At 36.1% G+C, this 15,533-nt stretch overlaps 1 protein-coding gene across 3 annotated transcripts in view; it reads left to right on the forward strand.

The window, feature by feature from the left end:
* The first annotated feature begins 3,607 nt into the window (after window positions 1–3,607).
* The window catches only part of haus6 (HAUS augmin-like complex, subunit 6), a 36,580-nt gene continuing 24,654 nt past the window's right edge, over window positions 3,608–15,533 (forward strand). The window contains exons 1-4 of one of the 3 annotated variants that reach the window (XM_067431397.1): window positions 3,608–4,132; window positions 8,531–8,626; window positions 8,716–8,794; window positions 10,323–10,455. In XM_067431397.1, the coding sequence (XP_067287498.1) occupies window positions 4,017–4,132; window positions 8,531–8,626; window positions 8,716–8,794; window positions 10,323–10,455 (424 nt within the window). In that variant the 5' untranslated portion in view covers window positions 3,608–4,016. The remainder of the gene's footprint in view (window positions 4,133–8,530; window positions 8,627–8,715; window positions 8,795–10,322; window positions 10,456–15,533) is intronic. The other 2 variants (XM_067431477.1, XM_067431327.1) reach the window with 2 other exon arrangements.

Genomic DNA, 15,533 nt, shown 5'->3' on the forward strand with positions numbered 1-15,533 from the left:
GGGGGGGGGGGGGGGGGTGAAACACTCAGTTTCAGTCAATCTCATGTCAATCTTGAGTACCTATAGAGTAGTATTGCATCCTTCATATCTCCGAAAAGTCTTTAGTTTTATTATACTTATTAAAAGAAATATAGGCTGTACTGAGTCTTTCCGAAAAAAACTGAGCGGCTGGAGACGTATCGTGTGGGCGGAGCTAAAGAATGATGAGTGCGCACAAAGCGGTGGCGTCCTCAAGCGTGGAGAAGAAAACGTTACTCTAATAAACCATGGCCACACTGTAAAAAATTCTTTAGAAAAAAAAGTTACCTGGTTGCCTTAAAATTTTGAGTTCATTGAAATTCAAATTTTGAGTTAATACAATGAATTTTTTTTGAGATTCGACAACCTATTTTTAAAATATTATTTAATATTAATAAAATATTTAGTAAGCATATTGGGTAATTGTGTGTGTTTTATTTCTGATGACGCAGTGAAACATGCCAAATAGTGCTATTTTCATGATTTATCAAATTTTTTATGTGGTTCAGATACAATAATATTTTGAATTTCTATTTATTAAACAAATTTCCTTCATTGTATCAACTCAAATTTTTAATTTCAATAAACTCAAAATTTTAAGACAACCAGGTTACTTACTTTATTAAGTTAAACCAACAAAAACCAAAAATGTTTTTTTTTAAAAACATTTACTGACAGCAGTGATCATGGAGATCCACTTTTGCGACACGACTGAAGCGTGATGTTGTGATGCTTCCCGTCATTTCTGCGTTCAAATCGGTTCAAATGCAGCGCTGCCTTCCCAGAAAGCTATGCGGACACGTTGAAGTTGCTTGACGTCACCCACAGGAATAAAGTGGAGCGGGGCACGACAGAAGTGTTGCATGGACGAGTGGATCTGCACCTTGAGAGCAGTGTTTATGGGCATGCATTTGCTCTCTCGCTCTAGTCACGCGCGTGCGCACCCTTCCGGGAGAAGAGCCCGTACAGCCCATACAAGGACATTCCGCTCTGTTGAAGTTAATCGGACGCATAATCGGAAAAAAACTCTCTGAAACTTGTGAGAAACCGGAAGGAGTATATTTTGACACAGAAATACTCCATCAAACGTCCAACTTAGTTTTTGAAACTTTGTCTATGTTTAGGATGGGAATTCAAGTCTTTAACAGTGTAAAAAACTCAGTAGCCTCAGTAAACTCTAGCTTTACAAGCTTTCTGAATATGCTAGTGCTCTTTTCTGTCATTGTTAATTACCTCTTTAGTAAACCAGCAAAAGCAGCACAGCTTGAATCTCTTCCATACTCGTTATACATTTTTTTGTAAATGTAAACGACCTGACTGATTACTTTTAAGTGTGCGTCCTTACATGACATGACAGTGCGCGCCACTCTTATGTTGACAAGAGAGGAAAGTTCATTTTTCTGAGGGGTAAACTTTTTATTTCGTAAGTTATGAAGATAATGCAAAAATGATTAGTCTACTGTCCGTCACTGACTTGGAGGAGCCGTCGCGCGCAGTCCTACATCACCGGACTAATTTGCCTAATCATCACGAAACTTAATCGCGGTGGAAAGGCAGCCAGTTGCAGGTCTGGGGGGAGAAAAGTTCCTGTAAAAAAAAGTTCCTGGTACAAATTGTTCCGGGTAATTTTGGTGGAAACGGGGCTTTAGAGGTACAAAAATGTACCCGGGTACCACCCGGTACAAAAAAAAAAGTTCCTGGTACAAATTGTTCCGGGTAATTTTGGTGGAAACGGGGCTTTAGAGGTACAAAAATGTACCCGGGTACCACCCAGTGATGGCCACTTGTAGCTTGAAGGGTACAATTTTGTACTCTTTTTTTGACAGTGTGGATTTAAATTATTATTAACTTTAATAATACCTTCTCTTATTTTGTTTTTAACAGAGAGCCATCAACTGCAAATAACGAATTGCCACTGACATATATATATATATATATATATATCATGATTAACTCTGTATTTGCATATATATATTTGCAAGAAAAAGTATGTGAACAACTTGCAGAATCTGTGAAAAGTGGATAATTTTTACAAAATGAAGAGATCAAACAAAATGCGTTATTTTTTTAGTACTGTTCTAAATAAGATATTTTTTTGAATAATAAGATATTTTTTTTTTACATTTTGAATAAAATGGGAAATATAGTCCCCAAGAAAAAAAGAAAAAGAAATAACAGATTTTTAAAAAAAATGATCCCAAAGTTTATAAACCATTGATTCTGTGTGTCGTTACACTGTAAAAAAATAAAAAAATAAAAAAATGGTTCCAATTGAAAATTTTCTAGTGACTGATCACATCTAAATTTTTCAGTCGGCCGAATTGAAATTCTGTGAATTGATACATTTTTCAGTTGGCCGAACTGAAATTATATGAATTGATAAAATTTAATTCACAGAAATTTAGTTCGACCAACTGAAAGATTTAGATGTGATCAGTCACTTGAAAATTTTCAATTGGAGACCTGATTTTTTTTTACAGTGTACCTGGATGATTAACCGCTGTTTTCAAAAAAAAAAAAAAAAAAAATGTTTTATGATTTTGAGATCCATCTTTTCATGCTGAGGACAATTAGGGATTTAAAAAAAAGGCTAAAACATTTACTGATGCTCCAGAAGGAAATATGATGCATTAACGGGATAGTTCACCCCAAAATTAAAGTTTTATGTTTATCTGCTTAGCCTCGGGCATTCAAAATATAGGCTAGGTGACTTTGTTTCTTTAATAGAAAACAAATAAAGATGTTTAACTCCAACCATTGCAGTCTGTCAGTTTTGTAATACATGTGAATGGTAACACATGAGAGTATGAGAACTATGATAAAAAATAAAACAAAAATAAATAAATAAATAAAAAAACGTACATACAAATCCATATTTTGGATTATATATATATATATATATATATATATATATATATATATATATATATATATATATATATATATGAAATTATAATATATATATATATATATATATATATATATATATATATATATATATATATATATATATATATATATATATAAAATATTATATAATCCATATTTTTCACATACAAATCCACACGCCCTCTGGCTAACAACACATTGATGTCTTAAAACATGAAACAATTGGTTTGTGCAAGAAACCGAACAGTACACGTCCAGACTGTAAAAAAGTACACATCCAGTGTTCCCCCTGGTGGGTGCGTTCCGATGATCAAAGAGATAAAAATGCTCGGATCCATGATTTCCATAAATAGGAATTATTAGGCTAACGTTACAGCTTCTTTCCAGCTATTCGGTACTAATTTTCCCTCATTTGAAATCTTACTGATTTAAAAAAAAAAAAAAAGTATAATCACATTTCGATTCCTCAAGGTATTTTAGCATATCATAATTGACTTAATCATAATCTGGAGCTGAAGTTTCATTTTCTTCAGACAGAAATCTTTTTTTTTCCTGCTTCGGAACAAAATAGCGTTTTGTTTTCTCGTTGACATGTTTGATCTTTTTTGCTTGCCGTAGTAGAAACTATAACGTCATTCAGGTCCCGCCCATACGTCCCGCCCAATTTCAATTGTCGTGTACCAATACACGCAACGCTCTCGCGCGCTTATATTTTCGAGTACTTAAATGCTGATCTATAAACACACTGAATAGACTTTAGCCTGAATGACGCCTTCGCCATTTTGTTGTAGCCGATTATTTGTATATATAAATCAGGATTAAACAAGGGCACGAGTCTGTGCTGACAAAGGTTTGAGACGAAGCCATGGACGCTGTAACTACGCTCAAATAATTTGGCGGTTAGTAGGAAGTTGCGGTGATCTTAAGAGTATAAGTAAACATTTTATTCAGTGTATTTTGAGTTGGACCGACCCAGACCAAAGCGTTAAAACGATTACTATGGTGTGAATGGGTTATCATTAATAGATTTTAAAGTGTTTGCCCAGTTGTTTGCGGAGTTATTTATCGTATGATCCTGAAGCTCTTAGCCTGCTGCTCTATTATGCGAGATGTCTAACTCTAAGCTACAGAAAACAGACGGTAAATACCTATGGTGGTGCCTCCTCTGCCTCGAATTCAGACCGGAGACCGTTACCAAAAACGCCAAACATCTGAATCTAGGAATGTAAGTCATGCTATCTTTTTTACCCTCATAACTGAATACGTTAGCTATTTCATTAGCTCGTAATCGTCTGGCTTTTACAAAGCAGGTTAGTCCGTATATGTGACATACTTTTTACAGTTGACGTTATAATTAACGATAGTTAGTTTTGTTTAAATTACACTAGCTAGTACACTGGCCCCGATGTTCATTTTTGTAGTCACGATCAGCAGTCAAAAATCGTACTCCATATTACGTTAACTTACCATACATGATATTTATTGCGTGCATACGGGACACATCTCCATCAGCTTCCCTATTCTATAGAACTGTAACGTTACCCTGACACTGATTTTTATTTTATTTTTAAATGTCATACTCATAAATTATATGGACTAGGATTTGTGTGTGTGTGTGTGTGTGTATATATATATATATATATATATATATATATATATATATATATATATATGTATATGTATATGTATGTGTATGTGTATGTGAGAGAGAGAGAGCTTTCCTGTAGTTCAACCAGTAGAGCGTGCCGCTAGCAAGGTCATGGGTTTGATTCCCAGGGAAAGCAAGAACTGACAATAATGTAAAAATGTGTCCATTGATTGCAATGTAAGTCGCTTTGGATAAAAGCGTCTGCCAAATGCACAAATGTTTATATATATATATATATATATATATATATATATATATATATATATATATATATATATATATATATATATATATATATATATGCACACACACAAAAGGTACAGGCCAAAAGTTTGGACACATTACTAATGTTTTTGAAAGAAGTTTCTTCTTCTCATCAAGTCTCATTTGATCAAAAATACAGAAAATATTTAATATTGTGATATATTACAATTTAAATTAGGTATTTTGTTTATTTGAGTTTTTATTTTAAGTTTATTTGAAAAAAATGTTTTAGTGTCTAAAATTTGTGTATAATACTATAGACACATTTATTTGTGAATTGTGATGGAATAATTACTTTATAGTTGTATTGGAGGTTTACACACAATGTGCAGTTAATCTTTGTCGTGCATTAATGTGAGTGATGACGGATTATATGGGAGTGGCTTGATGCAGAAGAGATGCAGATCATTTGATCTTGAAACTTTAATTAATGTCACATAACAAATCTGCTTCAAATTGAATTCAAAATGAAATTACAACATTAAAATACAAATGTAAAGTGTGTACAAATATTATAAAATCGTGAATATAAATAATTGGGAATCATGTTCATCAAAACAGTGCACATTTAACTTTTATGTTGTTTTGGGTTTTTTTTCTGTTTCCTTATAAAGTTCCAGAAATTAGTTTTTTCTTCTTCTTTTTTTTTGACAACTTTTTTACCAGGTGGCTTTTTTAATTATATGATGTCATTACGTTGTCTTGACGCCAGCCAATCGCTGCATTGCTAATCTAAGTGCATGTAGTGACATCATGTCAGAATCACATGTAATAAAAAATCTAACTTTACCAGTATGAATATAAACAAATAAGATGTATTTTAGTAATCACTATCAAGCTAGAATACTGATAAAGTTTAAAATATATTTTTGTTTGATTTAGTGACGAGCTAGTTAAATTTATAAGGCAAAGCTAAAAATGGGTAGCATTGATAAAAACATCAGTAAACATAGGTAGAGAATATATAAACAAACCAAAGGCGTAAATAAATGTGCAGGTAAAGTTCCCGGTGAACATGGTAAAAGAGTTCAGACAGAGTATAGCTAAAGCTAACTAGTTATAAAAAAAGTTCCTGGATGCGGAGTATTAGCCTTTACACAAGCATTTTGTTATCTAAAGTGTAATTTTGCGAAATTCAACACGACAGCGATCAACTTCAGCTAAGCATATTGAAAATGTATCATCTCTACTATTGGCTCGCTAAGTGGATAACATTATAACTTTATGCTAAGTAATATGTTATGTTAGTTATATTAGGCAGCTATGTGTGCTAGTGATACATGCTTCATGAAAACATAAACCAAAAAAAATTCAAAATGAAAGATTACCTGTCCAGCAGAAATACAGCCATCAAGGAGTCGCTTTTCAGCCCCTTGAGGTCCCTCAGTTCTCGCCATCGTTGGAAAGCCACGGCGATATTTACTCGTGTTTGATTTCTTTGTTTATCCAAAGACTTTTTGTGCATTCCCTTTTCTTGTACTGTTTTCTTTTTTTTGCATTGTTTGCCTTCGCTGACTGCAAAACATGGCACTGTGAATTTTGAATGCTCTTGAACTCCTCAAATCAAACGGGTGCACGCACGTGGGCAGATCCTGTAGCAAAAGGGGTGGTAGCCATGGTAGCGAGAGAGTGACAGTCGCCCAAGCCAATCACTTGTTTCGTCCCGGACGAAAATAATGAGCGGTGCTTATTGCAGATTAAAACGTCTAGAGTCACTCGATTTTTATACTACTCTCTTTTTGAGAGTACTTACATTTTAATTATGTATTCAAATAGAAATAACGTTTAAACAAATTTGGACAAAAGTGTTTTAGATCATTCTTACCAACCTTTAAATACAGATGAACAAAACAAGAAAAAACAGTGCCACAAGTAGCCTATATGCTGAGTTTTGATTAATTTTTGTGATGTGTTCCACAAACTTTACGGAAAGGAAACTAAGAGAGCATTTGTGTCGTTGAAGTCTCACTACAACAGTCCAGTGATGAAATATGTGTATCCTGGAAATGTATTATCCTCATCTAGTATTATTATGCGTTTCAAACGCATCTTTTCCTGTGACAGCTTGCGTTCGTATTTCCTACTACTTTGTTTCATGTTATGCTACATCACTTCCACTTTCGGTGCACAAATAGCCTACTATTGAATGAACAAACTTGTGTTACATGGCTTATGGAAATAAATATATTATTATAAGCATTCTAATTCGGTCTTTTGACATACTACAGATTATACTTTCACATTTTCGTATCCCCTCCCATGGACAGTCGGATCAACATAGGATTATTATATTAACAGAACAGTTAATATAGTTATCAGTTATCACTGAAAATTGTATCGTACTATGTCTACTCTTTAAACAGCATTATGGTAAAAATAGAAGACTATGACAACAACTTTCTTACCTGTACACGGCAGTGTTTTGCTTCAGATGTAAATAACAGAGTGACAGTTTCTTTCAGGTTTTCCCTTCCGTTTGGCTTAAAACACTAAGTTCGTGGTCATCAAGTTTGAAATGTTGACACCAAACATGGAGGTTTTCCAAATGATCTGTTATGGCGTTCTCTCTGTATTTCCGATTCTTTGCAGCCTTTAACAACTGCCTACAATGCGCTGGATCCTTCACTGTAAACTGAGGCCTAGTCCACACGTACACGGGTATTTTTATTACCGGAGTTTTTCCTCCTCCGTTTTAAAAAACAATCGCGTCCACACAAGCACGGTTTTAAAAAAAAATCTGTCCACATGAGAACGCAAAACTACGCTATGATTGGCTGCCTGATTTCCACATGGGTCCCATTCACTGCACCGATGCACATTGCACTGACTGAGGGATGCCATGGGCTCAACTGAAACCCTTCTACAAGTTCCCATATTTACTTTGGACTCAGTGACAGGTAACTGTATACACAGGTGCAGGGCCGAAGTGGACTGTATAGCTTCACACACTTGCTTTACTATTTTGTATTATTGCATTCTGGCGCCTTTGTTCTGCAATACAATGAAATAACTGAACATCTGTAGGATATACATGTGATAAGCGCTGTTAGTGGAGTCCACCGCATAGAATCGACTCACGTAAATCAAAAGGAGATGTGGAAAATCTGACGTCAAACAAAGGAGAGAACGGCGCGCACTTCAATTTAAAAAACCGAAGTCTCCGGTTTCACCATCTACACGACAACGCTGTAACCGGAGTTTCTAAAAATCTTCACCCTGGCCGGAGTTTTCAAAAAAGTCCGGTTTTAGTAACCGGATACAGCGTTTGCGTGTGGACGAACAGCCAAACCGCGTAGAAAAAGCTGCAGTTTTGAAAATACCCGTGTTCGTGTGGACAGGGCCTGAAAATAATTTACTCCTGCTAAACGATTACTCTTTGAATTCTTGCACTTCGGAACAACAGGTCACATCGGCTCCAAAAACTTGTCCAAATGTCTATATCCTATATTATTTTATAGTCACCACTTAGAAAAGTGTTAAACATGCAAGAATCATGCCAAAGAGTGTTAAAACATGCTGGCCACACATTGCTGAAGTGCTGAAATGTGTTAGCAGAACCTAGGTAAGTCTAAAACCACCTAGCAAAATGGATTGCCCTTCCCCTGGTTGCATGATACATTTTGACTTTAAGCCATGAAACGAGAAGTACTTGTTGAGGGCCTCATGAATGCTGCTTGCTTGCTTTAATTTAACTTAATTATTTCTTGACAGGAACATGTTTGATAAGCCGAACAAAGAGGCATTCTACATTGTCATCCTCTTTTTATTTGATAAACTGAATCCCGCTCGTGCCCAAGATGTCTTCAGGTAGCACTATACAGTACTTTTTATTACATTTTACTACCCTCACCTGTTGTAATTGAATTGCTCATTCAAAAATTGTATTGTTTGTGTAGACATTGCTGGCCAATTTGGGATCATAAAGGTGATGCTGAGTTTCGCAAGGTATCTTTTGCATGGCTCCAAGAGATAGCGGTATGTGCATTTTGTGTTTTACATAATTTTTTGTTAATATTGTGCATATTGCATTGCTAGAGACATTTTAAGGACTGTTACAACTGGCTCAAAATTGCAACATGAACGGGAGACGACATGGACCAGCAAGCAGTGAACAAGAATAATTTATTAACTGAAACAACAATAAGAACTAGGGATGTCCCGATACCACTTTTTCACTTCCGATACCGATGCCACAGCTTTGGCTATTTGCCGATTCCGATATCAATCCGATATTTTTATAAACCAAAAATAAAATTGCATTATGGACACGAATAAAGAATAAATCATGAAGCTCAAATATGTGAACTTGCAAAAGAACATCTAAGATGTGTTAGTAAGGCCAGCAGGGGGTGCTCACCCTGTGGTCTGTGTGGGTCCTAACACCCCAGTATAGTGATGGGGACACTGTACTGTCAAAGAGCTCTCTTTCGGATGAGACTTTAAACCGTGCTCCCGACTCTCTGTGGTTTTTAAAAATCCCAGGATGTCCTTCGATAAAGATCAGGGATGTAACCCCAGCATCCTGGCCAAATTTGCCCATTGGCCTCTGTCCAACATGGCACCTAATAATCCCCATATAATGATTGGCTTCATCACTCGGTCTCCTCTCCACCAATCCGCTGGTGTGTGGTGAGCGTTCTGGCGCAATATGGCTGCCGTCGCATCATCCAGGTGGATGCTGCACATTGGTGGTGGTTGAGGAGATTCCCCTTCTATGTAAAGCGATTTGAGTGCCTTGAAAAGCGCTATATAAATGTAACGAATTATTATTATAACACATTTTATATATGTATTTTATTTATTTCTAAAGAACTCTTTAGTATCCTATCTGGTTCACTTTAAATGGATAGTTCACCCAAATTTTTTAATTCTGTCATCATTTACTCTCCCTCATGATGTTCTAAACCTGTATGAGTTTCTTTGTTCTGCTGAACACAAAAGAAGATATTTTGAAAGAAAGTTTGTACCCAGGCTGCTTTGGAGGCACCAATGACTTCTATAGTAGGAATGAATCTTCCTATGTGCTCAACATGACAAATATAAATGTATACAAGTTTGGAACAACTTGAGGGTGAGTAAATACACTGACAGAATTAATTTTTTTTGGGTGAATTGTCCCTTTAAGCCGGTAAACAATGTATTGAAGTGATACTGTTGATTGCCATGAATATAGCCATTGCTGCTGATATGGCATTAAATCATAAATAAATAAATGTCCCTTTAAGCCGTCTTTCTGAACCAGTAATAACTTTTCTGACAATTCTGAAATTCAAAAATGTTTATTATATTATTATGATTAAACTATTATGTAATTATTTAATCAATTTTTATCTAAATGTTTTTTAAATGTCAAACTTTATATGACATAATTGTTTATTATAACTTTGTCAGGTTATATTATGTATTTTACCATTTCACTATATTACTAAAAACTGTTATTGTACTCATTCACCTTTACTGGTTTTTAATTTTCTTTTTTTCCTTTTTTTAATTTAATATTTAGAATGAGGAAGGTAATGCTTTTCCTAAGGTAGCTGCATCACACTTGCTCTCTGCTTTTGGACCAAGATTTATCAACTTGATGCTCCACTTATCCAGATATGTCATGCTGAAAACACTGAAGACACTGACTACAGGTATGCCATTATTACTAATGCCCAAGCACTGAAAGTGTGCAGGGCCCTATTGTTTTCCTGAAGATCCCTAAAGCAATTTCCTCAAAAACAGGTTCCCCTTGGATTCTTAAAGCATTGTTATTTTTTTTTTATTATTTAAAATAATTTTTGCAAAATGTAAATTATTTTAACGAAATAAGAGGGATCATGAATGTTATTTATTTATTTTATTTAGTACTGTCCTGCACAAGATATTTTACAAAGAAGATGTTTAGCCTATATATGGAGGGGAGGATGGTGGGGTGAGGGTGAGGGTGAGGAGGGAGGGGGGACTTTCAAATGATCCTGAAGACAGTGGGTGCGTTTACATGCATGTTCTTAAGCCGATTATGCCTAATAAGCCGACAATGAACATGGTCTTGTAAACGTTTTTCGTTTTCTTTTATCGAGTAAGGTCATAAAACGGCGTAAGCATAAACCGGTCGGGACAGGTAGTTTTTTGCCTCCTACCTTGATTTTGCGCAGCATGTGAATGCATTAACCTGCTTTCTTATGACTTATTGAAGTGCGCATGTGTAATAGGTGAGGAAAATGCAGACTTAGAGCAGATTTAAATGCATCCAGACAGAGCAAGCTAGCATTTTGCATGAAACAAGGACATATATCACAAACGCAGACTCAGAAGTAGAAGAGGTTCAGTCAAAATGCTGCATCTATAACTGCATGAGGGATAATATGAGCTTTAAATTTCCCGCTGACACGGTGCAAGCTTTATTTACCATCACAACTGACGTAACATTTGGATTGCTCGAAGTCAGATACAGACATTATTATTTGACGTCACTAGAAGAAAATAACTTGGTTTATTAATAAAGTCATGTAAATGCGGTTTACTTGTGTTGTCAGTTTACTGGTTTGCATTTAAATGGCGAAAACTGGTTATTTCAATAAGCTGATATTTGTGAGTTATCAGCTTACTGGTGTGCATGTAAACGTGCTCATTGATTAGCACGTTCAGTTATGTTAGGGTAAGGGGGAGGCTTGTCCATGGATCCCATGGACATCACTATTCTGAGCTTGAGACGGACTTGATAATAGCATTTAATTTTCTCACTCAAACCACTGCCACCTGCTGCTGCGTCTGCTTTAAGAGAGAAAATTAGCCCATAACTGCTTGTCTGGGATATGTTATCCTTGTAATCCTTTGTAAGAATTCGTAATAATAGCATATTATTAGCGAAAAGGAGCTAGCAAGAGATCCAGTGTGTATCAGTATTTACACTCGTCAAATGATTACATTTCCAACGTGTTTTCGCTTCGGTGAGTAATGTAGGCAATCACAGACATGTTTGTAACGTTCTACAATGCAGTTGTCCTATCACAGGTGTTGAATTTGGTCACTGCTCGAGTGTTTGTCCAGGTGCTCAGTTCAGTTAACACGCGCGTCAATCCTCTGTAAGTGTGGACACATTGTAAAAATAAGAGATTAATTTTATACCAGCTTCACTGCTGAACTTTGTGAGATTATGTTTATTGAATGAGTGACAGCTTTTAGTGATTATTAAGGAATAAAACTTTTGTTTTCCATTCTTGACAAGCGGCCACATACAGCCTTCAATACACTGACCCATCCGCATATACATGCGGGATACACTCGAAAAATGCCATGACTGACAGTTATAAATATTCATGTCGAAATCAGGATCATAAAAATGTCAGGAAAAAATAAATCCTGGCTGCATGTCATTATCCATGGATCATTGAATTTTTGTTAAGTTGTAAATAACACTATATTGAGCCCAACCTTTAATTTAAACTGATAATCGTTTGCTCTATACTTGCATTTTCCTCCGTTAACTCCATGTTATGCGTTATGGTTATTGTGTTATTACAAACTGTGTACGCTGGTGATAAAGTTAACGTGGACCTGGTAACACTAAGCTTAATTATGTAGATGGTTTATAACAGTCTGTTACTGTCAAAAAAAGAAAAGAAAATCGTGTTGTTACAGTTATTACAATGCATAGATAACGTTACGCATCACTGACAAACCGACATTAACAGAAAAAAAGTTTTTATTGCCATTAGGTGTAGCATCAATCTGTCAATGAACTAACATTTACATCAGTAAACACATAGCATTCGTGCTAACATTACCCTGCCAGTACATAATGATAGATCAAAGTGACATTACATTAACCAACCATTCAGAAACGTCCTGTTAGCCTTAAATGTCGAATTTCGTTGGAGCTGTCATCTTGTCCCGGTCTGACTCCGGTTAAAATTGATAGAGTTGCACAGATCTGTCCCCTAATCTGTCCTCAGAGACTCGCTTAGCCATTCTTGCCTTTACTGTGGTCGAGGGCAACGATTCCAAGTGAAAGCCCATGGAACAGAGGGGCGGGGTGAGCAAAGCCCATTATCATTTAAAGCCGTACTACCTGAAATTGCTTGGTGAAAACAGAGCTGTTTTAAAACGAGTGTTTTCTTACAATACTAATGAGAATTTTTTTTTATTAAAATATATTACAATGTTTTAATTCAGACACTAAAGAATCATATTAACTTATAACTTATACAGATATAAAAGTATAAAAATGGCATTATATGACCCCTTTAAGGTTTTAACGGTATTACTACTCTTACTGATACTCCTTATCGATCAGGTACTTCAATATTATTCTTATTTGGTACTTTGTGTTGGGTTTTTAAAAAGAAGAAACAAATTGAATTCATTCATTCATTCATTCATTCAAGAAACAAATTGAATTCATTCATCCATTCATTCAAGAAACAAATCGAGAACAGAATTAACATTGGTTTATTTAAAAAAAAAAAAAAGTAGGGCTAAAATGAACGCAAATTCGTTTTAACGGCACTAAATTTATTCATGTTCGTTAACGCAGCGCAAATTTTCTGTTTCATCCGTGGCATAGCCCGCAGTTGGAAAAAGTGAGAGCACTCAGACGTAAAGGATGCAGCAGCAAACATTAATAGGGAAAGAAAAGGGTTGACATTAACATTAATATTCTAAACCAAAAGTGTTATTGCTTACATAAGCTACCATATTTTCCGTTTAACTTTTATTAGACTCCAGAAAGAAAAGTGTGTTTTTTTCACTGAGCACATTCTCTGCAGTCTGAGCGCGATGCACTGAAGCTCACTCTCGCTCATGTCTGAGGTAAATCAGTAACACCATCACCGCTTACACGTGTTTTATTGAACTAAATACATTACAATCGGCTAAAACGAATGCACAGGTTACTTTCCTGAACAAGCGCGCTCCCGAGTCCGTGTTCTTCACACTGTCCCAGTTCGGCGTGCACACGCAAAATACCGGCAGTTCAATAGTAAATGCGTATCTCTTAAAGGGGCCGCTCATGGAATATGGACCTCCTCCAGGTATGGTGGTTCTGGTGCGCTCACTGGTACACATTACCAGTTTTTCATACGAACTGTGCTCTGCTCTGAATTAAACTGCCAGTGTAAAAACTCCCTTTATATTCTTAAAATGAGAGAAATTACTACTTACTCTTAATTTTTAAGTTTAGGCTTAAGAGACATGAACAATTTCTTAGATAAACATCTATGACCTTTGATACGTCTAGTCTTCATGCTGTATTGATTATTATTGAATAAGTATGGTTTCACTAATAATACATGTACATTTGCATAAAGCATGCATATTTGTCCATACCCATGTTGATTAGAGTATTAAAAACTTAATTTAAACTTAATTTAAGATACATTTACAATTGCTAAAAATGTGCGAGTTAATTGCGAGTAATCACGAGCTAACTCATGACAATCATGCGATTAATCGCGATTAAATATTTTAATCAATTGACAGCCCTAAAAAAAAGTAAAATAAATAAAATAATTATTTGGAGTAAAAGAAACCATCATGTTTGAAAAAACAACTCTTATACATAAAAAAATTAACGTAAAACAAATTAAATGAATAATATTTTCCTGTAAAATAACATACAGTGGTATAGAACCCCATGGGTGGGGCATGCAGGAACACTGCAAAAGGACAAACTGTTTTTAACCATTCTTCTGGAGAAAGATTAACATGTTTGCCTTTTCTGGCAGAAGACGGGACCTCTCCTGGCTTAATGTTTTTCCAGCCATTGAAAACACCCCCTCACTAGGGGTGGAAGAGGTCTGAGCACAGAGGTAGCTTGCTGCAATTTTTGTGGGAATGGGCAGAATATTTTTCTTCTCCCACCACCAACATCACAGGATCTTCAGCCATAGGAATGGGAGGCAGGCTTTTGTAGAGCTCAACCTCCAGGTCAACACGTTCGCTAAGGGGGAGGGCCAAGGTATCCTGTTGGACTGTCAACCTCAATTGCCTGTCCTCCTCTGAGAAAAGCTCCTCCAAGGCACTCCTGGTTTTGCACAATGGAGGAACTGTCTCCTCCATTTCCTTAACTTCTTTTTCAGACTCCTTATCCTTTTGCTGGTGTTCTATGTCTGTCTGTTCCATGCCTGTTGTTGGTCCTGTCACATGGTCAACAATTTGTTTCCTCAAGCTGTCCCAAGTTGCATCACTGACTGACCTCCCTTTAAATCTGAGGTCCAGTGCTGTGGCTTCATGCTGGAAGGCTTGAATGTCATAATTCTGATATCGCTGGGAGAGATTCTCCTGAGAGACCTTCTCTTTTATAGATGCCACAAAAATTGTATCCTCATCCGTCACAGTAAAATGGTCTTACAGTTTTTGAAGGATGGGTAAGATCTGTCCAAAGAGGGCATTCTTCTCACATGACATGCACAGTGTGGATGTATAGAGGATTCTTGTGAGCCGGACAAACTCCTCAGCCTTATGGAAGTCCTCATCTTTCAGACGGTCCAGGTTGTCTCTGGACAATGCTTTTCACAGTTGTGGGTCCAAGGCTGCAGCTTGGATCGCTGGATACTGCTCCATGAATCTCATGATAGTGAGAGTTCCACCTGGTCTTAACATCCAGGATGAGTGAGTGCTGTGGAAGGCCTGAAACAACAACAACTACAACAACAACAACAACAAAAACAAAACATCACACATTTAATTCACACTTGAATATTGAATTAAACTGTTAGATGTGTGAATT

This window comes from Pseudorasbora parva, chromosome 1 (genome assembly GCF_024679245.1).
Source record: "Pseudorasbora parva isolate DD20220531a chromosome 1, ASM2467924v1, whole genome shotgun sequence".
In the NCBI taxonomy this organism is placed as follows: Eukaryota; Metazoa; Chordata; class Actinopteri; order Cypriniformes; family Gobionidae; genus Pseudorasbora; species Pseudorasbora parva.